This window comes from Sceloporus occidentalis, unplaced genomic scaffold (genome assembly GCF_023333645.1).
Source record: "Sceloporus occidentalis isolate IW3139 unplaced genomic scaffold, rSceOcc1.0.p SCAF_3, whole genome shotgun sequence".
Classification (NCBI taxonomy): domain Eukaryota; kingdom Metazoa; phylum Chordata; class Lepidosauria; order Squamata; family Phrynosomatidae; genus Sceloporus; species Sceloporus occidentalis.
The window spans coordinates 224,005,987-224,030,282 of record NW_028316983.1 but is presented as its reverse complement, the minus strand read 5'-3'; the positions used below and the strand labels follow the sequence as shown (position 1 = coordinate 224,030,282).

Sequence of the window (24,296 nt, the reverse complement as noted above, 5' to 3'; positions counted from 1 at the left end):
TGTCCTTGACATTGTCTGCTCACTTGGAATCTTTCTGTGTGTGGCCTGTCTTGTCATATACACTGGGACACACATTGCTTCACGTCTACAATTAGAGTGATAAGCTGCTGGAAGTTTGATTCCATGAAGATTTGAAGAGAAGGAATGCCTTCTCACTCAACCACCCTAAACCCTTTCAGTTTCAAATAAATTAACTAAGGAAAGGCTTTCAGGGTTATAGATGAGGCTGAGCAAAAACTATTCATTCAGTTCAGTTACATTTTTGCATACTAGAAAAACCATTTCGCTTTTCATCAAATTGAAGTAGTCTAAGTAGGAAGAATTGTGGGCATAATGTTCACTGCTGCTGCCGTTTTGAATTAAATGGTAGTGGGAATTTGCAACGTTTCCTTTTCCATTACCTTTCCCATACAATGTTAACTACTTCTGAGTCAGCCAGAACAGGCTGAGCAGAAAAGCTCCTTTGGCTCTGACATGAGGTGACTGTGCAAGCTTTAGATCTATGCATTCCAGTTAGAACTGATCTTTTAGAGTCCAGACCATGGACCTTTTCTGAAACCACTTTGGAGTCCTGAGATATATTGTAGGCCCTCAAATGGTTGCATCATTCTTTTGTGTTCTTTTGAGATTTCCTGGGAAGTGCAGCATTATTTTCTAGCCAAGGCTTCAAGATTTTGGGAAGTATGTCTCTTTAGTACTTGGATGTGCACTTCACCACTCTAAGAAGTTGATTTTATTGAAATCTTTACAAAATGTTGTCTTTTCACATTTGTTGGTATATTTCTTAAACAAAAAGGCCCATTTTGTTCATAGAACAACTTGCAATACAAAAATAAAAACTGGTGAATGTCTGATTTCATCTCAGTTTTCAGATGAGTCAATGACCTGAGCCTCTTCATCCTTTCAAGTAGTATATACTTGGAGTTGTGAGGCTTCAAGATGTTCCTGACCCTAAGGCAAAACTATTCCAGAGTTGTTGTTGTTCTGTCAAGGTTTGTTCAGGGTAGGCTTGTCAATGCCTTCTTCTGAGACTGAGAAGGTGAGTCTTGCTCAGGGTCACCCAGTCAGTTTCCATGACTGAGCAGGGATTTAAACTTTAGTCTCATAGAGTCCTAATCCAACACTCAAACCACTACACCATGCTGGCTCTCAGGTAGATACATAATTTATTGTTAACTGGAAATCCTCATGGAAAAGAATAGCCATGATACACATGCTAGTGGCTCCATTTCTCAAATCTTCCAATTTTATTGGCCCTGAACAAGAGTATAGCAAAAATTACTTAAGCAAGAAGGATGCTATATAAATGAAACAGCTGGTATATCCCCATGCTTTTTGGCAGGGTGCCAGAATCTGAAAATTGAGGGTAGAGAGGTGCAACCATGAACATCTTGCCCCAAACTTTGTGAGCATATGTGTGCAAGTGGCAGAAAAGCAGATGCTGGTCCTGACCATACCCATTATCTACCCATGGCTCACCCAACACCACCCTATGCTGTTCTCTTTTACTGCACATGCAGTTATTTGGGGGCAAAAGAGCTACAGCCTCTGTTTTACACAGAGAAGCTATACTACCACCCCCTTAGCTATATTCCTACTCAACTATTTTTAAGTTCTACCCAGAGTTGATGTAGTGTATTTTCTGGTTCTTATGGATCCCAGAGCTATGTCAGCTAAAATATGAATTAATTATAACCATCAATATTATGAAATATTCAAATATTAGTAACAGTGTGGAAAGAGTGAAGAGAGCTGTTTCTCATAACATTACACAATTCAGGAGCATACAGTCTAAATGAATGGCAAAAGGCTCAGTACTGAAAAATGTAATGCACCCTCTAAAGGTCTTGGGAGATGATTCCATCACGTTTCATTATTCCTCATGTATTCTATTAGACTAAGAAAACACCTTTTTTCCCAACCACAGGATGACAAGTTACTTCTGGTTTGGGGAAAATAGCCCCTGTCAACACTGAATAAAACTTAACTTGCCTCTGCCCCCACCGACCCTAGTTAGACAGTGAAAAAAGGAGACAGAAAGAAAATTATCTTTAAATTTGAGATGTGTTGCTGGAGAAGAGTGCTGAGGATATCTTAGACAACCAAGAAGACAAACACATGAACAGATCAAGATAGAATACATCAAGCTTGACCCCTGCCTAGAAACCAAGATGATGAAACTGAGGCTGTCATACTTTGGCCATATCAAGAGAAGGCATGACTCATTAGAAAAGACAATAATGCTAGGGAAAGTGGAAGATAGTAGAAAAAGAGGAAGACCGCATGCCAGATGGCTAGACTCTATCAGGGAGGTCATGGGACTGAGTATAAAGGACCTGAGCAGAGCAATGGAGGATAGAGAGTCTTATCCCTATCCCCTGGTGATGTCTTATCCACAGAGTTACCATGGGTTGGGGGGGTCAACTTGAGGGCAATTATCAACACCACAGTCATTAAAACATTAATTGATTAAGGATGCAATCACATACCTATTTATCTGGGAGTGTGACCTATTGAGTACAGTGGAACTTACCCTGAGGATATATGCATATGACTGCACTGTACATAAATTATTTCTATTGTTTTAAATTCATTAATAATTGCCTATTCATTAATAATGTATTAATAAAGTATTAGTAAAAGCAAATAGTGGTAACGATTGCTCAAATGTTAAAAGACAAATATAACTTTCCTGCTTATCTCTATCTACTGACCTGCTCAAATGTGTGATTAATTCCAGAGCCCTGAAATCTTTTTTGATAATCACAGAGGTTGAATGTATCACTGCTATCAAGCATATGTGGAACACTGAATGCTACCAGCTGTTAACACACCACAGAAATGCTGAGGCTTTCGCATACTTGGTATCTTGTCTAAATATAATGCATTCACTGACTTTATCTCTATAAAACTTGTTCCATTATCAAGTTCAAAATGCCACAAAAGATAAAGATTTATATATACTTAGTATCATGGAATCTTACTGCATTCAAGCTGTCAGGGTGTTTAAACATCTTGCAAGGTTTGTCCTAGTGGTAATTACACTTAAGTAAGTGCTTAAAGAAAATGTTCAAGGAAAGTTGCCAAATACAGACTTCAAAACTGAACAACATAAAGGTCCAATTGACAGAATTTGGCTCTCAGATACAGACACCTTTGTGGGGTACTAGTCCCCCAAACTGTATTCAGGCATTCCCACTCCTTTAGTTAAGTAGTACTGAGAGATATGATGGACTGCAAAGACATGGAATGCCCACTTGATTTCTCATTGAGGAGCTGTGACTGTGAATTTCTCATAGTACCTGTGATTATTTATCTGCTCCATTTCATAAAAACAAAACAAAGCACATTTTAAAAAAAATACTACAAAAATATAATCGCTAATTTAAAAAATAAGCAACAAAGATGAAGAATTGAAAGTATTTTAAGAAAAATCAATAAACTCAAATGAGTAGTATCAGTCTCTTTTCAACTTGCCTTTTTAAGACATACCAAAGCCTTGTCTGTCAGGCACTGCCCAAACCATCAACACAAATAGCCAGATTTCCCACTTCTAAACTGAGAACAATCAAAGGAATTGCTTTCAAATAGTTCAATTTATCCTGTCATTCCAAATCAAACTAGTCCCAGTGCACTTTCAGTTGGGATGTGGTAGATACCAATATGCCCTCCTACTTTCATAAACTTCCAAATCCACTCTCCCTTGACTCATTAAGCTACTTTACCTGCCTAGGTAGCTTCTGGCTGCTAAATAGAGATAGGATTTGGGGGGAAAAACATCACCAATTTGGGATTGAGGAGAAGGAGAGAGACCTCCCTCTTTCCTCCTGTCATTGGAGAATGACAGGAGGAAAGAGGGAGGTCTCTCTCCTTCTCCTCAATCCCAAATTGGCGATGTTTTCCCCCCAAATCCTATCTCTATTTCCTTCCTATCCTTGTTATATATAGTATTGCTTTTCAAGGATTTGTCCTTTTACTTCCACTACTGAAATTCTTGCCAAGAAGAGGAGGAGGAGGAAGGGAAAGGGGAAGAGTAGTAGTAGTAGTGGTGGTGGTGGTGGTGGTGCTTTTGCATATTCCTTTGAACAATCTACCTGAGGGTTGTAACCCTTCCCTGTTAATTCAAGTTGTTGTTGTGTTCTTTGAAGTCATTTTTTTAACTTTAAATTTTGTTTAGAGGGGGTTGACTGCTGCCTTCTTCTGGGGCTGACAGAGCATGACTTGCACAGTCTCACCCAGTAGGTTTCCATGGCCAAGTGCGGATTCAAACCACAGTCCTAGACCAACATTGAAACCACTGTTACCACACTTGGTATCTTAATTAAAACAGGTGGCCCTGGGAATGCATACACTTCCAAACTTTTTTTGGGGGGGGTCCTCCGACACACATCAAGGTGTAAAAAATATTAATCCTTGCATGTAAAGTGCTGTTTTTCGAACAGAACATCCCTTTTCCTGCTCAAAACAACCATGTTTGCAGTCTTTTGTGCATAATAAGATCTGAGCTGCAAACATTGTCATGAGTCCAGGATTTTTCTCATCAGGGTTTCAAAACACTTGAAAAAAACATGTGTTTGACCAATTTTTTAAACCATTTTTGAATATTCTTTCCATCCCTACCCTACATAAATCTCACAGATGAGCTTTAGGCCATGAAACTTTGCACAAAACATGGATGAGGTGCCATCAATACGTGGATGACACAAACGTCTATTATTGTATTCCACCTCAATCCAAGGATGCTGCCCTGGTCCTAAATTAGTGTTTGTCATCAGTAATGGACTGGATGACAAATTGGCAAACAAACTGAAACTTAATCCAAACAAGATAGAAGTGCTCCTGGTCAGTCGGAAGGCAGATCATGAAATAGGGATCCAGCCTGTGTTAGATGGGGTTGCTCTCCCCCTGAAGATGCTCTGAACTTGGAGGCCCAGTGATCAGGAGTGCTTCTGCACATTTAAAACTTATGCACCAACTGCACCCATTCCTTGAAATGGAATGGCCTTGGAAGTACATGCCTTCTGGCCTCGGAAGTACATGCCTTTGTTACATCCCATTTGGACTACTGTAACACACTCTACTTGGGGCTGCCTTTGAAGAATGTTTGGAAAGTTCAGCTGGTCTAAAGAGATGCAGCCAGGCTAGTAACTGGGGCAGGTTAAAGAGACCACACAACACCCATGTTGAAACAGCTTGACTGGCTGCCAGTTTGTTTCTGGGCACCATTCAATATCCTAGTTATTATCTATAAAGTCCTATATGGGTCAGGTCTATGACCCGGCCTGGGCCCTGAGATCCCCTGGAGAGACCCTATTCTCAGTCCCACCCCCATCACAAACACGGTTGGTAGGGACACAAGAGAGATCAGAATGGCCCCTTCCTTGTTGTCCTACTACCAACAGGTTAACTCCTACTTTAATTGAATATAATTACATTTCTTCCACATGCACTTGAAGGATACAATTATGCTATTTTTTGCATTATAGATTAAGTATACCTCCTAGAAGCTCAGTTCAACACAAATGCCATGTTGTGATTTAGTTAAGGAATGATAACATGAATTGTCAGTATAGATCTAGCAGTCTCTTCTGACACTCAGCAAGTGCTAAATAGTAACATGAATCAGAGAATGCTAGGAATGTTAAGAAGGGACAACTTTGCCAAGATTCTTAGCCATTTACAGAGGTCAAAGTAAAAACCTGGATGTTTTTGTTATTATTTCTGAGGAAATAATGAAGATCCCAAAGTTACCAAGATTCATCAGTGACTATGCAGTCATTTAGTCTATGGATAACTGCAAAATGTATTTCCCTTTCTTGCTCTTTGATATATTAAAGCAATTTCTTGTATCAGAAGCTATTACTGTAGCATGAGCAGGAAGGTTTTCTGTTATGCCAGTAGGCTTCTCACAAATGTTTCTGCATCCAACATGCACCGTGATGTGCTCCTTTCTTTTTTTAGACTCCTAATCAGGACCCAGGTACCTGATAGTGGATGATTGACTAAAAGAATCAAGATTGAACTTATTCCCTGAGGCAGACTGTACCACCAGATCAAAGAGCACACATTTGGCATCCTGAAAATTCAATCCCACTGTTCCTACCTCTCAGATCTGAGGCTCAGACACCAGGGACAATGATGCTTATAAATCAGTACAATGCTTCTTCAAAAAAAAGGGGTAAGGCCAAAATGTAAAGAAGAAGAAGAAGAAGAAAACTTGGCAAGAAACATTTAAAGTGGGGTCAAACTGTATTTTAAAACAATGTAGTGCTTTTATCCTCCCCACTCCCCAGCATCAAATGGGGAAATGAGAACAGTTTCAAATTTTATAGACAATATTTTCTGTATGGAAGTAATTTTCAAAGAACAATATATGATTAAGGATTGGAAGCCTAGGCAAGTCTCTGAAGGGTTATTTCTAGGACAATTCACAAGGAATGCTTTCATGTGATTGTTTACCCCAACTATACAATAGAAATGATTGTGTGAAGCCCATATGCTCCATCACCATGCTCATGTGAAGGCAGGAGTCACTGTTTATGCCACTTCATCCCCCCAGCACAGCATGTGCAAATAGTACTCTATTATAATATAGCACTAAAGTATTGTATAATATATACATGTGCAAACAGTATAGTGTGCGCCTTTAGTACTCTATTATAGTATATTACTACAGTATCGTACATCCTGTCCTGTATAAAATGCATCAAGGCCCAAAACAGATGGGCTTAAAAAGCCAGCTTGTGTGCTGCTCGGGGGCATGGTGATTACATTATGTATGTCCCCAACCCATACAGAAACGACACCAAGGCTGTGCTGTGGCTGCCTAAGGTGGCCCAAAAAGGAACAGATCTTTTCTTCCCGTAGTCCATTTGGTACTGTAGCAGTGGGCACCCTCAGGGCCGTGGTGTGTGGTCACTGTAGCCCTGGGGCGATTGGGCCAGGAGTGGCTTCTGGCTGCCCCTTCCTTTCATGCCTGTTTGTTTTAACCCTGAGTATCTGGTTGAAATCTTAGGCCTGGTACACACGGACCTATGGGCGCCCTCGTCACGTGCTAGGGGTTGGCCAAGGGCACTCCACCCACAATTGCCTCAACCCTAGCACGTGATGAGGGCATCAAAATGGCAGCATCCTGTACAGATGGGCACCGCCATTGTTACATAAGTGCTGCGCGGCATCTGCACAGTGCCACGCAGCACTTACGTAACGAGTGCGCCACCGTTACGTAAGTGCGCTAACGCTACCATGGCAGAAAAAGAACCCGCTTTTTGTGGGTTTTTTTGTCCACTGCGTTTTCCCCCTGGCAGAAAACTAGGCGCCGGCAGACCGCCCTTTGGGGGCGGGCTGTACCGGGCCTTAGGCACATCTACTGAAGAGTAAGTGGTGAAATTCCCTTATAACAAGTATGAATTAACCTTACAAGAAGGAGTATATTTTATTTATTTGAAAGGCACATGGAATGAAGCCTTCCATGAACATATAGTGGGCAGGCAGATTCATATTGAAGAGACACTCTCAGACTGGGGTTCTAAAATACAATCTTCCCAGGTCCATCAAAGCATGTAACAATCCTTGAGTTTGGGTTGAATAACATATTTCACCCACTGCTTCTGATATCAGTTTCTCTCACTCCATAGGACACACTTTCACCAACAAAATAAATTGAATCCTCAGATTTTTTGAGGGGTGGGGAGAGAGAATCTAACAATAAGAGCAAGAGTCAGATTCTCATGTACACATGATATTTCTGAGTTCTACTACAAATTCCAGGACACTCTGGCAAGAAAAATTTCATTTCATCAGGAGATAAATGTTTAACTGCAGAGTCATAGAGAGGCACCTAGTGTGATCCTTATGTGCTGGTGGTTTCCCATTCTTCTCCTCTTTTGTAATTCTAGGGTTAGTGTTTTTGTTTTGTTTCTTTTTACTGTCAAAAAGATGTGGAAAACTTTCAAGGAAGAAGAGGACAATGCCACAGCAATTGAGTTTTTAAAGACTTCTTGATATGGAAAAATTAATTTTCCCCCAGGCATTCAAATGAACCCTTAAAAAAAGTTTTCAAGGTGAGGCAGGCACTGTGTTTTTATTACCTGCCTCATCTGGAAAAAAATTTGGGATGTGTGAATATATGGCTTGAAATAGCACATAAATACATTTGTATATATATCTGCAACTGAATTTTCAATCACAAACAAAAATATTATATAAATGATGTTCTGCTGTATGCAATATTCATCTTACTTTGTCCTCATGGCCATTTGCCCACTGTCAATTAATCCCATGTGGGTTTGTTAATGGCATCACACATCATATTAGATGGAAGTGACAAATACGCATAAAGATGATCATGTAGTCCCTATGGCTAATTAGGTCAACAGCACTAGAAATGAACAAATCTCAAGATCATGATAGTTTATAAGGAACAGTGAAAAAGGAAAACAGACATGTGCACCAAAGTGAAACAGGAACCAGGGAAACAAAGGGGAGACAACAGAAATTTGATATAATTTGACTACTTTGCATTTACTTTGTACTGAAGAGATCACTGGAATTAGAGAATAGTCAGGGTCTTTCTAAATGTTTTGTTATTCTCTATTCTGGATATTATTATTATTATTATTATTATTATTATTATTATTATTATTATTATTATTATTATTGGAATCTTTCTTGCAACAGTATTTGTAGCCAGGAAACTCTCAATTTAGCCACCAGGATTAAAGATACAGGGGATGGAGAGAGCAAGTGGGTTACTGGGCTATTACAAGGTCTCTTCAATGACACTTTTAAAAAAAAGGATATTTGAGGTATGAGTTCCTACATCTTCTAGAAATCACCTGCTTCACTGGAGATGCTTGCTTCTCAGTTTGAGGATGGTGGCTATACAGAAATGAGGTTAGTAAAATTAAAAACTGCTACATAAATGTAAAATGTTATTTGAAGTACAGAAATGTGACACAGTGAAGTACAGAAATATGACATGATGAAATGGGACAGCTGCTTTATTGAGATGTCTCCCAGGGAACTGATTTAGCTTAATGATAATGATTGGTAATAACTACTGCTTAATTAGGATGGTATTAGCATAAATTCTACTTAATGGGGGTGCTTTTAGTCAGCATCAAGTTATTAGAAGCTTGTTTGAAACAAGGTATCAAATGCATATGAGATCAGAAGCACTCTTCATTTAGTAAATAGGATGTGTTTTATAGATATGCAAGAGACACACCTCTGAGGGGAAAGACCATATGCAAATATATCAAAGTCAGAAAAAATTAGCTGCCCTATGCACAAACAAGTTTCCAGGCTACATTTAAATCTGTCTGAATTCACTGACCTTTGAACAGACACAAAATGCAAGCCTTCCTAACTATGGTTATTCAGAAGTTCTATTCAGTTACCAAAAAATGGAGTTGTAATTTTAGTGAGCCAGCATGGGGTAGAGAGTTAATGCGGTGTAGTGATTTGAAGACAGGCACTCTAGGGAAGACTATCCAGTAACCTTTGGAGGATCGGAATAATCTTTTACAAAAAAGATTGTATTATTTAAAACTGCCAGTCCTCATGAGGTTATGTACCTGTCCAGTAGTTTCAATGGATCTCTCTTGTAAAAAAAAAAAAAGACTGCTAAACAATATTTTAAATGTAAAAAATCATTCAAGTGTCTGGGCCTGTATAGATAGGAGATTTATGACCCCAGCTGATCCAGCAAAAGATAAGCAAGCAAATAACTTGTGAACTCTGGCTCCTGAAAGAGTCACACAATAGTTTCTAAACAAACTATTTCATTAGAAAATCTCCTAGAAGTAGCAATAACTTTGGGAGTGAATTTTCAGCATCCCATTAAAAGGCTTCTACTATATCCCACTGGTTGCCTGGTCCAAAACATCATATTTTTACTCCCACAGATACTTGTCCCAGCTATTTTGAATCCCCTTTTCCTTATCAGGCTGATACAGACCTGAATCATCCTCTCTTCCTTCTGACAGGGGCAATGACAATGAGGGGAGGGGGATACGATACAACTATTCATTGTTTTGTTTTACAAAACCCTGCCACAGGGCATAGATTAACACCAAAAAATAGATGGCTGCAGCCAAAGAAAAACATTTTTCAGAATGCCTTCACTTGATTAATGACGTAATGGCACAGACCACTGTTTTACTTTCATCATGTACTCTACATTCGTTGCCACTTCTCCCCTCAGAACTATCTGTTTCAGTAAAAAATTGTTTCAAGTTTCCTATCCCTTTCATTTCCTTAAAGTTGAAAAGAAGAGACCAGTGGTTAACACTGTGTGTGTGTGCGCGCGTGCTTTCAAGTTGCCTCTTCACCTATGGGAATCCCATGAATTTCATAGGGATTTCTTAGGCAAGGAATGCTCAGAAGTGGTTTTGGCATTTCCTTCCTACAGTATAGCCTTTCACTTAATAAATTCATGATGGGTTTGCTTAAATTCAAAACTATACAGATTACAAGCAGTATGTTTAGAATGAGACAAGCCTCATTCCCACTGTGGTTTAAACCGGATCATTATCGCATACAATCTGGTTTAAACGGGCAGGGTTCCCACTTAATTCAAATCTCTGAAGCGATTTGGAAAGGAGGGGCATGCTTTTTACCCATTTAACCTGCATCAAAAAGACGCTGGGTTTTCCCGCTCCTTTTGGGCTGAATTGATTTATTTTCAAATAAATTGATTCAGCCCAATGAGAACCAGGAGGATTTGAATCCACCCCGGCATTCCTCCTCGGCTTCCTTGGCCTCTCTGCCCGGCCTCTGCCTTCTCTGCCCGGTCTCTTACCTCTCTACCCGGCCTCTACCTTCTCTGCCCCTGGCCTCCTTCCATCTCCTCCTATCTCCAGCCATGCAAGAAGACTGCCCCCACTCCTCCTCCTCCTCCAGCAGTGAAGAGGGCTTTGGCCAGGGTTGCTCCACTGCCAGCACCAAGGCCCGTGGGGCTTGGTACGGGGCTGCACTGGAGGGCCCCAGGTGCCTGATCCACATTAATGAAATCAGTGCAAACCTAGTGGGGATTTATTTATTTATTTATTTATTTATTTATATCCCGCTCTTTTCCCAGGACTGGGACTCAGTCTAGGTCTTGGACTGAACCGATTCATCAATTTGGATCAGCAAGTGAATTAAATGATAAGTGGGAATGTTAGATAAACATATAAGCATAATCACTTAAGTGTTATTTTCTTTTATACTTGTAATTGTTTTTTGTTATTGAACTATTTTCATTGAAGTTTCCAGATTAGCCCATGTTAATTTTATATCATCGAATTATGCCTGCAGATGTTACCAAATTGCAAACTAATATAATGAAAGTTTATTAATTATTAAGTTAACAATGGCCCAATTTAAATGGGCTTTGTGCCGCCCCCGTCCCATGCTAGGGGTTGGCCGAGGACGCAGCATCCATACCGGCCTCACCCCTAGCACATGATGGGAGCGTCAAAATGGCGGCACCCTGTACACATGGGCACCGCCATTTTGATGTAACGGCCGCGTCATGTCCAAACGGCATGGCAAGGCCATTATGTCTTGGCACCGCTGAAGGGCACTTGTGGTGCCCTTTCAGCAGTGCCGAAAGGAGCTCTGTTTCGGAGCTCTTTCCACTGCATGTATTGCATGAAGCCCCAAGGACACCCCTTTCCAGGCTGCGGGGAAGTGGTGTTTTGCTGCTTCCCTGAGGCCTGGAAAAGCAGTGGATCGTGGCCTCTGGGGTTGTCGCTGTGGCCTCTGAGGCCCCGATCCATCGGGGAAAGGGCTGGGTGTAGGACGCCCCAACGGGGTGGTCTCTATCCCACCACTGACAATTTGAAGGCTCATAGTAGGTTGAAAGAAAGATGGCAGTCCTGAGACTGAGCTCATCGAGCGAGAGGCCCTTATCTGAGTCCCACTACTGTCATAAGCACAATTGGTGGGGATGTGAGAAAGGGCCTTCTCAGTGGCTAACCTTCAACTCTGGAACTCCCTTCCTGGAGTTCTGTTTTTCTGTCACCAGGCAAAGACCTTTTATTCCAGAAAGCATTTTAAATGGAAAGTTTTTAAAGAGTGGGCTGAGGGTGATGTACTATTTTAAAATGAACTGTTTTAATTGTTTTATTTTTTAATGGTACATTACCTTTTTAAGTGTAGTTTTAAATTGTCAGTAGGGCCCTATACAGACTGCCAAAATAAAGCTGTTTCAGGTCACTTTGGACGTATGCTGTTTAAATGTTGCATGCATCCTAAGAGTCTGGAAGTTGCACCAAAGCTGTGCTCCAGTCCTTAGGACTGGATCATGGCTTTGGTGTGGCTTCTGGACTCTTAGGACGCATGCATCATTTAAACAGCATACCTCCAAAGTGACCCGAAGCAGCTTTATTTTGGCAGTCTGTATAGGGCCTAGGTTAATCCCATTTTAATGTTTATTTTATGTGTGTATGTTTGTTTTTGGCTGTATTGTTTTTTAATTTGAGTCTCAATTTTAGGTGAAAGGAGGGATATAAATAAATATAATGATAATATCAGCAACAACATGTTACCACAAATGGAATAATTCAGATTTTTGGTGTGTGTAATTTTCCACATGACCCCAGATGGACCCTGCAATGCAGTCCACCATAATCCCCAAGGTGTGAGTACATATACACACTACACTAAAGTGAAGTCAGCCTAATGGGACCTTTTGGGAAAAATACACCTAGGACTGGCCCAGCAGGTAGTTTGAGAGTTACTAAATGGGACATTAAACACCTCCATTTTCAGAAGGATGTCTCCCCAGATGAGCCTGATGGGCTTAATCAAGCACCTATTCCCAGCTTGAATACTGCCAGACTATGACTTAACTCATAGATGTAGAATCGCTTTTGCCCAAAGGCTAGATTTGGCCCATGTAAGATCTCTAAAACCTTTGCTTAGTGTGTTAGTTTGGAGTTCATGGGGACACTTTGTCACTATGCTCTCTGAATTAGCTCTGGCCCAGTCATTCACTCAGTACTGGCAGAATGACTGAGTCCCACATCAACTCAACCAATTGGACCCAGAAGCATGTACTGGCTTGTGTAAGTATCACTGTTAGTTCTGCCTCCATCTATTCAAACCTCCTCCCTTATTTCCTGAGTCTCTGAATGAAACTGTAAGTGTTAGTGACTTACTGTGTGATTTCCCCCCAATAAAAGAAACATTTAATTCATAAGAAGTTTGCTTTTGCACAATTTCTTTGGTCCATTTTTTTCTCCATATCCAAGAGGGAAACAGTCTTGAAGGTTATTTGTAGCCTAACCTGCTCCTACATAGATTTTTGGCTACAATAGAGGTAGGCAAATGCCCCTATCTTCCAAAATAGGAAAAAGGTAAATATGGAAAATTTCAGCTGATAAATCTGATAAAGCTTGTGAGCTTCCATGAAAGAATCCATTGATTACCAGCATGCTATTATCAAAAGTAAATGTTTTTTTTTTTAACATCATGTGAATGGTATGGCTATAGTTTGATTTTTGCAACACATTTTAAGAAGTCTCTCATCATATTCTTGCTAACAGAATGATAAAATGTAGGCTGGAAGATAGTTCAGTGGTGTTTTTTTCCAAGTCAAGGTTGGTGAAAAAGCATAACTGATAAGTATCCTTTAATGACTGTGTGGTAACCCACAAGGAAATTGCAAGAGAGAGCTACAGAAATCTAGCCTAGACTGATGCTTTTTCAAGAAAGCACAGAGTGGATGCTCATCAAACCTGCATATAATATGGAATTGGGTGGTAAAGCTTAACACCACAGAATTCAGTAATAAGATTCACCATGTTCCTTAAAGGCTTGAATCCTGGTCCAAAATCTAGAAAATTCAGTAGAGATAAATGTAAAATCCTATAGTCAGATACAATTTTTTAAAAAAATAAAATAGAAATATAGGACTGAGGAGACCTGGTTTGCCAGCAGCAATTGTAACAAGGATCTAAATATCCAAGTTGATGGCACACTTATCTTGCATTTTCTGGCAAGATCCAGAGCCCTCCGTTTCCATACTGTGGCCACTGTCTCCATGAACATCCAGTGTTCCTGTGGGTCACTTCTTTAGATATCAGAATAAGGTGGTTAGCATGTGATCACTTTTGGGTACCTTGTTCTAACCTCAGAAACAAACACCCCATGGTGGCGGCGGACATGCTGAGCTGTTTGGTGGGATGCCCACGCAGACAGTTTCCACAGCAGTTAATGGGAGGGGGGTTGGAGCAGCTGTGGGGCCAGGATACTCTGGGCTGTCCCTAAAGTATCCTGGCAAGTGCAGACAAGGCCTTGGAGGTATAGGTCTGAAAGCCCCATGCTATAATGAACTACTGAAAGAAAGGGGAATAGTTAAGCCTGCAGAATAGATTAAAGGGAGACATAATAATATAATTATCTAAAAGGCTGTTACACAGATAATAAAACAGACTTCCAAAATGAGAACTAAATTCAATGGGTGAAGACTGCAGGAAAGCAAATTTCAGCTACATTTTAAAGCAAACATCCTTATGGTGAGAAGAGTTGAAGCACTGGAGGCAGCTTGTTCCACTATAAAACCATTACACCATTGTGACTAAGATATTTTTTAGCCAGGCACAGACCAAAATAATCATGAGGCAGTCTTAAAAACAAACAAACTGTTATTCTTTTAAACTAGCAAAACAACCTTTAAGCACTCTATTTTACTATACTAATTGGAGAAAGATATTAAGAAAGTCTATCAGGGAAAGAAAAAAAGAGGCTACTAATAAAGTACCCAGGATATGCCTACAGATAAAAACTCACCTTTCCAATTTGGACAGAATAATAATGTGAGAAGAATAAAAATATTTAAAGTTGTTTTTTTTATGACAAGCAATCAGTGCAACAATGCAAACTATCTGACACTAACATTCTGCCACTGCTATTATGTAAGTGTGACTCTTGACTAATTTATGAATCAGAAACATTTGGCACATTTCTGTCTGAGTTCATCTGCAAGAGCTTCCCCTCAATGACCTCATGTTAGCATACTCTGCTTAGGTTAATGGAGTCTGGTTCTTTGGCTAACTGCCTCTGTGATTCTTCATCAATGCTAGCTAAAATCTAACCAAGTGCCTGTTGCTGTTGTTGCAGTGAGAAATTATATTTCAGTTTACTCAGTGTATCCAACTTCTTGCTGTTTTGAGATGTATATTGTTAACATGATTTAAGATAAGAACATGAAAGATCTAGAATGTGTTTGACATCGGGACTACTTACTCCATTAATTGCTGCACTGACTTAATTAGCCTCCTGGATCCTTTGAGCTAACTACCACTAAGGCTGCATCTACACTGCAGAAATAATGCAGTTTGGCAGTGCTTTAACTGCTTTGTCTCAATGCTATAGAATTATAGAGTTAGAAGAGACCACAAGGGCCATGCAGTCCAAGCCCCTACCATGCAGGAACACAGAATCAAAGGACTCCTGACAGAGGGCCATCCACCCTCTGTTTAAAAACTTCCAAAGAAGGAGACTCCACCACACTCCAAGGGAGTGTGTTCTACTGTCAAACAGCTCTTATGGAATTGTGTGATTTGTAGTTTTGTGAGATATTTATCCTCTTATGTTAGAGAGCTCTGGTGTGATAACAAAAAAATCCAGGATTCCACAGGAAGGAGCCATGGCAGTTCAAACATTATCAAGTTCCATTAATTCTGCAGTGTGGCAACAAAGCCTAAACTCTGCAGTACAGATGCAGCTTCAGGCCTTGTCTGCACTGGCCATGATACTCCATGGGCAGCCCAGAGTATCCTGTCATGCAACTGTCCGAGTCTCCCCGCATCACTTTGCCCTCTGTTTCTGCACAATGGTGGCTGTCTTTGCAGGGATTTTCCCCAAACCTCACAGTGCATCATCAATGGATCACTTGCTTTTGAGGTCAGAATAAGGTGCCCAGCAATGAGCACATGGTTGTAAACCTCATTCTGCCATCAAAATGAGCAACCTGAAGTGGTGGCAGATGCACCAGGCAGCTTAGCGGGATGAGCGTGCAGACAGCTGCCATGGCAGGTAAGTTATTTTAATGAATTTTAAGACTGTTTTAGCCTGGTTCTGGTGTGGAATATAATCAGAATGATCCAGACTGCTTACACCAGAATCAGAGTTTGGGACATATATTGTTTGAACAGGACAATGCCAGAATGAAGGAAGGAAACAGGCCTCAGACTTAAAACACTGATGAGAAGATTAACTAATTTGAAAAGGTATTTATTGTTTAGGTTTTATTAGAGTTACAACAAAATTTTAGAAGTAATAATATTGTAAATTACTGCCCCTCTATTTCGTATCTATGGTAGTGACAAATAATAGCAGAGAAGTATAAAACATAAATGTCTCTATGAACACAAGGTACTTAGGTTGGCGAACTACAGAATCAAGACTTATAAGTATATTTCTTTCTTCAATCTAAAGAAAGGAGAGGTCAAGAACTATACTGTTAACACCATATCTGCTCCTTTGGTTAACTACAAATCTATGACTAAAGGCATTCAATATTTTTAAATAGGCTGAAGGTGTCAACCCAGTGGTTTTAAATTGATTTGAAACTCTATTGATTACAAACTCTACATAAATAGAGATTTGAACCAAGTTCCTTTGTAACTAGTGAGTTGTGGCATTAACTGAGCCAAAGGAAGCATTATCGCACAGGCCATGGGAAATGCCACCGGAGCGGAATGGAAGAGAGTGAGAAGAGAACAGAATGCTAAAATGATACATATTACCACATGGGAGAATGCTGTTGATGTCGCCGGAAGTCCCCAATCCGTTCCCCATATGTCCCACAGCAGCCAATTTTCAAGAACGATTCTGAATAGCAAATGGTACTTTAACATGCAGTATCTCAACATACCAGTGTGGTGTTATTTAAATCCATCTTCCCAGCAAACGGACCCCACGTTGTTCCAACTGGAAGCTGCTGTCGACTCTGAATCTTGCGCTCCCCATCTCTCTGGAAAACTTCTAGCTCCCCTGAGAAACAAACAAAATGAGAACTACTTACAAGAACTCAAACACAACATCATTGTATTTGCTTTCTATGGCCAATTATTACAGAAGACAGTTATGCTTGTTTCGAAATACAGTGGGCCCTTGGGCTGGGTTTTGGTTCCAGGACCTCTGTGGATACCAAAATCTGTGGATACCCAAGTCCCATTCTGTACAATGGTTTAGTAAAATGGTGTCTCTCATTTTTAAATGGCAAAATCAAGGTTTGCTTTATATATTTTAAAAAATATTTTGAAGGCATAGATGGAATTCATGGCTGCAGAATCCATGGATACAGATGGCTAACTGTATTCATATTGTCAGCTTGAAAAATATGAACCAAACTGCTTCCCTTATTGTTATTATCTGAAATTTTGTGTTAAAACAGCCTGGCCTCACTAATCCACGCTCTTACAACTTCAAAGCTGGACTACTGCATTGCACTCTGCGTAGCACTTCTTTTGAAAATAGTGTGGAGGCTGCCACAGTGTACTCTTTTGGTCATTGCATCTCAAAAAGGTTGCTGGAGACCTGAAGCAGGTATGGAAAAAGTTGGAAAGAGTGTAAACAAAGTGACCAGGTCAGTTTTATAGCTGGAAAATTTACCTCTTCACACAGCACATAACTAAATAATAGAATGCACTGTCGCAAAATGTGATGACAGCCACCAACTTAGATGGCTTTAAAAGAGGCTTAGAGGATAAAGCAAAAAGTAAGGATAGCAATCATATCTCCAGAATCAGAAACAGAATGCCAACCTTTACAAGATAGGCATGTGAAAATAGAACTAGACAGAAATTGGGATAATCCAGTTCATCTCCAACTATCTTAATGTGAATGTAGTCTGAAGCCATCTTGCTGATACTAGCAGCCTGCATTTAGTCACTGCCTGGATGGGGGACCATTGTGATACCCACAAATGCCATCTTGAATTCTCTGACAGAAAAGTGGTGGGATATCAGTGTGCCCCCCCAAAAAATAATTACTTCTGTAAAGGGATCACAAAGGAATCCAGATATACATTCTAACAACTTGAGCTGATGTAATCTTCCAAAAGCAGGTTTCCCACTGTTTTAGGAACCTCAACAAGTTCCCATGAAGATGTCTTTTACCAGCCAGTTTGAATAGTGCCTGAACCATCTCCAATATGCAGACTGAATGAAAGTACAAAATTATGGGTTTGCAATAAATTTGGCAGTCTCTATATGTACCATTTCCCCCTTGCACTAAAAAAAATTATTGCATTTGATTTTGCAAATTCCCAGAATAGATCACTAAAATTATGCATGCTTTCTCAGATACTTTAAATCTGCATAAACCTGATGTGGTTTTGTGCACAGGCATATTGATATACACTGGCTACAGATCTGTGGAAAGGGAAAAGCATCCATCACAGATAGTTTCAGACAAATGCAAAAGGCAATATGAACACTGGAAAATATTTTAAATATGAATTATTTAAATTCAACTTCTATTCCTCCCAAATATTCATAGATACATGGAAAAATGAAATTTAATTAACATGTTTTGTGAACAGTACACTGCCAATTTTTTACACCTCAATGTTTTTGAACAGAAAAATGAAGTTGGTATGTGTGAAAAATCCCTTACCCATCCAAATACTTTGCCTAACTGATCTTTTACATTTTTGATGCCTATTCGCAGCCTTGGCACAGTGTTGTTTATTTGCATATTTAGGGTTTCTTCCTTATGACTTCGGCCAATCAAGGATCACATTTTAAATATGACATCACAGCACAGTATAGCTAATCAGACTTGACCATTGGCATTCTTGATCTGGCTAACAAAAACCATTTTACATTTCCTTCTCTCTGAATGGAAAAGAAAAGGATTATTGTTAAAATCCCAGTTTTCTGACATTTTCCACCTTGGAACAATACTACAGAAGTCAGATCTGGCCACAGTGGTACATTTCTTAGTTACATCTTGTTGGATTACTGTAAGGCACTCTACATGGGTCAGCCTTTGAAAAGTACTCAGAAACTTCAGTTTGCCCCAAAAGCCAAGCTGTTAACTGGGGCTGGTTACAGGGAGCACAAAACTCCCCTGTTGCAATAGCTCCATTGGTTGCTAGTCTGTTTCCAAGCACAATTCGAACTGTTGGTTCTTGACCTATAAAATCCTGTGCAGCTTGGGTCCAGGTTGTTTGAAGGACCATTATCTCCTTTTATGAGCCCACTAGAGTGTTGAGAACATCTGGAGAGGGCCTTTTCTCTGTCCCACTCCTCTCTCCAACAGGTTTGGGGAGAGCAAGAGAAAGGGCTCTCTTGGTGGCTGCTCTCAAGCTCTGGAACCCCTTTCGTAGAGAGACCAGGATGGTCTCATCCCTGCACTCTTTTGGCAGCAGATAAAAATATTCTTGTGCTATCAGGCTTTTTCAAACTGACAAGGGTTGGGTTTTAAATGCAATGTAATTCAGATTTTAAGGCTGTTTATAGTTTTTAATACATTTAATGCATAATTGTTTTAACTTCTAAACTTGTTCATTTTTAAATATATTTATATATTTATTCATTTTAATGCTTTTGTATTGTTTCATATTGTTTTGTTGTAAATTTACTGTGTGTCACCTTGAGTCCCTATACTGGGAGAAAGGAAGGATATACATTGTTGTTGTTCATAATAATAATAATAATAATAACAATAATAATTCCCTAGTACTTTTAATGCCCATCAGCTTTGTGTAGCTAGACTTTTACTCTGATCAGGCTTGAGTCATTAAGTACACATGTGTGACTAATTGCATCAGAAAGTAAATATGCATCCCAATTAGTAATGTACTCTTGAGTGGATTGGGACCAGGGTCCAGTTTCCTCACCCTCTACTGCACAGTGACATACTTCCTTCTCATATACCTACAGGCACTTTTTGTAAGGAATGCAAAAATAGTTTGCATTTGTTTTACAGCACCAAAAGAATGCTTTTCAAAAAGCACTTCTGCCCAGTTCAGATTATTTCTCTTAGAAAAATATATGCACATAATAATAATAATAATAATAATAATAATTCTTATGAACATATGCAGCAGTGTTTTCTCTACATAAAGATTAAACTAGCAGTATTTGTCTGCTTTTACACATTAAAAAGGAAGTGTGTCTATGGGCATGTCACATTTAACTGATACCAGAGGAATCATGAGAATCTTTGAAAACCCTTTTAAAAAAATAATTCAGGCTCCCTTTCTGCCACTGACATTTTTCATCTGAAAAGGGTTCAGACTCAGTCAAACAGTGACTCCTTATCTATACCTGTGGATTTACAAGCAGGCCTGTCTTTTAATGGATTAAGAACGACAAACTTAGGGCAGATCATTCAGTGATAACCAAACATCTAGCAAAGTTCCCAGTTGCATAGTACTATTCTTTTTAAACAGGGAACAGTCATTAATAGCACCATTTCAAGGATGCTTAGGCAAGATACAGTGCTGCAAAAAGCATTTAGTATGAGATTTCCTTTTCCTATTCAATTTTACTACTGAATTAATCACTATACATGATATTGTTCTTATTTTATTGTTTTGTGTTTAATAACTCATCACTATATTTCAGTGCAACAAATGAATCTGAACTTTTAAGAGCTATATTAATTCCAGTTGGCTACTCATTATTATATTCTACCTCTTACTGCACACAACATGGATTTGAATCAATGTCTTCAGTGCAGAAGGAATGAATGTGTTACTGCCTTCTGGGCCATCAAAAAACAAAACAAAAAACCTAACCTTTCCCTAATATAATATTGCAATCAAACCCAGAAAAATATCAACTAGCTTCAAGTATCCTTTGAACATAGATTTGTAGTTTATTTTGTTTTTGTTTTTTTTTTAAAACTAACCAACTTGATTACCAGACTTGAATCCATTCTGGCCTATGACAAAAGAGGTAAAACAGGAAAAACTATAGTGCTATGAACCACCTTAGGAAAAATTACAATCTGAGGCAATCATATGAAAACACTAATATACAAATGTTTGAAGGTAAGGTAATTATGAATGTCACATCACTTAGAGGACATAGGTTCTGGGTGGCAGCAGGGGATGTACCCAAAAAGTAGCAGAACTCCTGGATTTGAAGAACAACAAAAATATTTATTTAAAACCTATGGTGTCATTGCTCCATCCGAACCTGCCAGAACAACTCAATGAGGACTCAATGCTTAGTAACCAAATAATGTTTATGGGGACAGTCACCTGCATTGGTGGTTTTATGCTACATCAGACATGGGTTCCACAGTCACGGAACAGGACAAATCCTGTGGTTCAGCAGTGGTGATGATTATGTACTTTTACATGTGAAATGGTCAAGATCAATATTATACCAGCATATTCTCCTTCACAAAGGACAAAATAAAACCTTGCTTTGAAGTCAACTCCTTGGTGAAAAAAGCTTAAACCTACAACTCTCAAAAGTCACTCAACTTCTCTCTCCCATTATATCTCTCTCAAGTTTTCCAGCACTCCAAATTGCTACAATGCTGAACCCCATCACCATGTTGTTTGTGGAGGGATATAGCATGCAATTTAGTTCTGCACTCTACACATCTTCCCCAAATACACAGCAAAAAACAACTTAAGCAGATGATTCCCCCCCCCATTTTTTTTGTGTATACTGCAATTTTTTTTTGTGTGTGTGTATGTATAGTGAAATGACCACAAGTATAAATTTTTACAGCTAAGCTGCACAATTTCTCAAAATCCTATACAGTTCGGGAAAGGTATACAGTTCATGTTGTGCCAGGAACCAAAACAACAGGATCAATAAAACAGTCCTGCAAAGTTCCAGGAACTTTCAACACGTTGCTTTTCTTCTTGTCTAAGGAATAGGAGCTTCAAATTCACTTGGGAAATTTGCAAAATTTCTGTACATTTCAAAAATGTTTTTGTTGTTGTTGTTGTTGGTTTTGGTCACCGAGTGTGCCTTTTAAAATATTATGTCCATGGAACACATTTCAGAAAATGGTATAAACACAATCCTCTTTTGGAATGGCAAGTAGGCCAAGGACAGTAGAGAGGAAAAAATGTGGCAAAAATTAATCTAACAATTTCAGTAGCAAATCAATCACACAGATAATTTTGAAGAATTTTTTAAAATGTTATACTGATTAAGACTAGTTGTTATTTTGGTTGTTTCAACCCCATCAAAGATTTGAAGCTTAAGTCATGTTCCATTTTTGTCCAAGGAACACAGATTTAGTGGAACATCCTAATTTTATGGAAGATTTTTCAAGGAAACAAAACTGAACATATTTGATTTGCCCCAATATCACATTTAACTAACCCAAATGCTATTTTGTAGTCTATCCAGTACATTTTTAGAGTTTAACTGTGCATGTATCAAATCCCATATGTAGCAAGAACACAATGAATATACCACTTTAAGATATGAAATGCTCTGATTTTAGATAATCCAAGGCATATTTACTTGGGAATAATCCCCATTAAATTTAATGTATCCATAAAATGTGAGCAGATCTTTTAGAGTTTTTTACTTTTTTTGTATTTCTGAAAATGAATTTGGATATTAATTTGATTTTATTCAGAATGAGGACTTCAAGTCAATGATTCCACCCCCATACACATACATTCCTTGGGACCATACATATTTTCAGCTACATTTGTACAAAATATGTGAGATCTGTAGTACACACTAATCAATTTTGGCTAAAAGATAATGCTTCTAGTGCTGTGGGCTCCTCCCGTTATCTTGTTGATATAGCATACTTTTAAAGTCTGTGATTACTCAAAGACTTATGATATCTGTACTGTAAAAGAAGCCCCAAGTCATGGATCACTAGCTCAGCTACAAAACATCCCATGGCTCTTAAGATAATCAGCCCACCTTAGTAGATACTAGGCTAGACTGCAAGACTTCAGCTTTACCAAAGTATTTCTTATTTATCTGTGGTGGATATAAGAATTAATGAAAATATCTACTTCCCACCCCTTTTAGTTTTACAAAATACAATACCTGGTATCAAAGTACATTTGAACATTTCTATTGTGTGACTTTTCTATATTTAAAAATAGTTTTACACTCCTCTGCTATCTATAAGAATGAGAGGTGATTAAAATGGCTTCAATGAATGAATTAATAAAAAAAACAAATATAACATAATATGATTTATTCGTGTACTTAATTAGTAGAGTAAGTCTTTAAAAAGTAATATCTTTGATAGACTTTAAAAAGAGATGTTGATTCTAACTGGAGTAAGCATACAAGGAAATACAGAAACCAAACACGAATTCCTCTGTTTAAAGGCCAGTATCCAGTGGTACTATGGCACCATAGTTAAAGCCTCACTCTCATCTCACACAATGATGGAATCCAACATAGTTCTCATTTATACAACCTCAAGATAGCATCTTTATGTTTCTAAAGAAACATGCCTGAGAATATGTTTTGTAGGTAAGGACAGCGGCTTATCATGAATACGTTGTTCATTAGTACAATATGATCTCCTAGCACCCACATGGATTACAGTTTGCACAACTAGAAAATACAGCAAAACTTTGCTAGTGCACTCTTTTCGTGTGATGGCAGTATATTAGATTTAAGTCACAGGCTAGATATAAAATGCAACCACTCATGAATGTACATATTGGAAGAAATCAAAGAAAAATGAGACCTTAATTTTCAAGCATAAGAATGGGGTTAATTTCCATGAACTTCTACAACAATATCAGCTTGCACTATTTCGGTAGTTCATAATCATATTTACAATTTCTTAATACATATAAATTAAGTTGTCCTTCCCTTAAATTCAATGTGGTATAATATCTGAATCATTAGGCCTAGCCTAATTCAAAGTAATCCTATTATTGGAAGGACCTCTTCCACTAGAGAAAGACTCAGTTTGTTTACCATATGGAACGTTTGGAACCAAACAATTTTGATTAACATGCGTACAACAGCATCTCCTGAAGTGCTGGGAAATTAAAAAACTCTCAAGTGTTTTGAAAAATTCAAAAGAGTAGTTTAGTTTATTAAACAGCTTTGTAGTTCCAGTTTCTCCCAATTACATGCAACCAAAGCAAACCCTACAGTAGCATTTTATTTTATTTTTTGTAGAACATTAGAAAATACTTTAAACGTATACTCAATTTGCATATAGGGAAAGAAATTTCATATATGCTTCTACATTATTTTTTTCAAATCAAGCAATATGTCCTGAAAAGTGATTCTACAAAACTGCATTACTAAGCTATCTCCTGAAGCAGCCGTGGCAATTCCCACTTTCATCCTATCCATCGCTGACCCACAGTACTCAAATCT

At 38.8% G+C, this 24,296-nt stretch overlaps 1 protein-coding gene across 2 annotated transcripts in view; it reads right to left on the bottom strand.

Annotated features, from left to right (window-relative positions):
- The window catches only part of ZFPM2 (zinc finger protein, FOG family member 2), a 442,942-nt gene that overhangs the window by 212,952 nt on the left and 205,694 nt on the right, over window positions 1–24,296 (bottom strand). For both annotated transcript variants that reach the window (XM_089517821.1, XM_089517822.1), the window contains one exon: window positions 16,871–16,989. In XM_089517821.1, coding sequence (XP_089373947.1) covers window positions 16,871–16,989 — 119 coding nt within the window. The remainder of the gene's footprint in view (window positions 1–16,870; window positions 16,990–24,296) is intronic.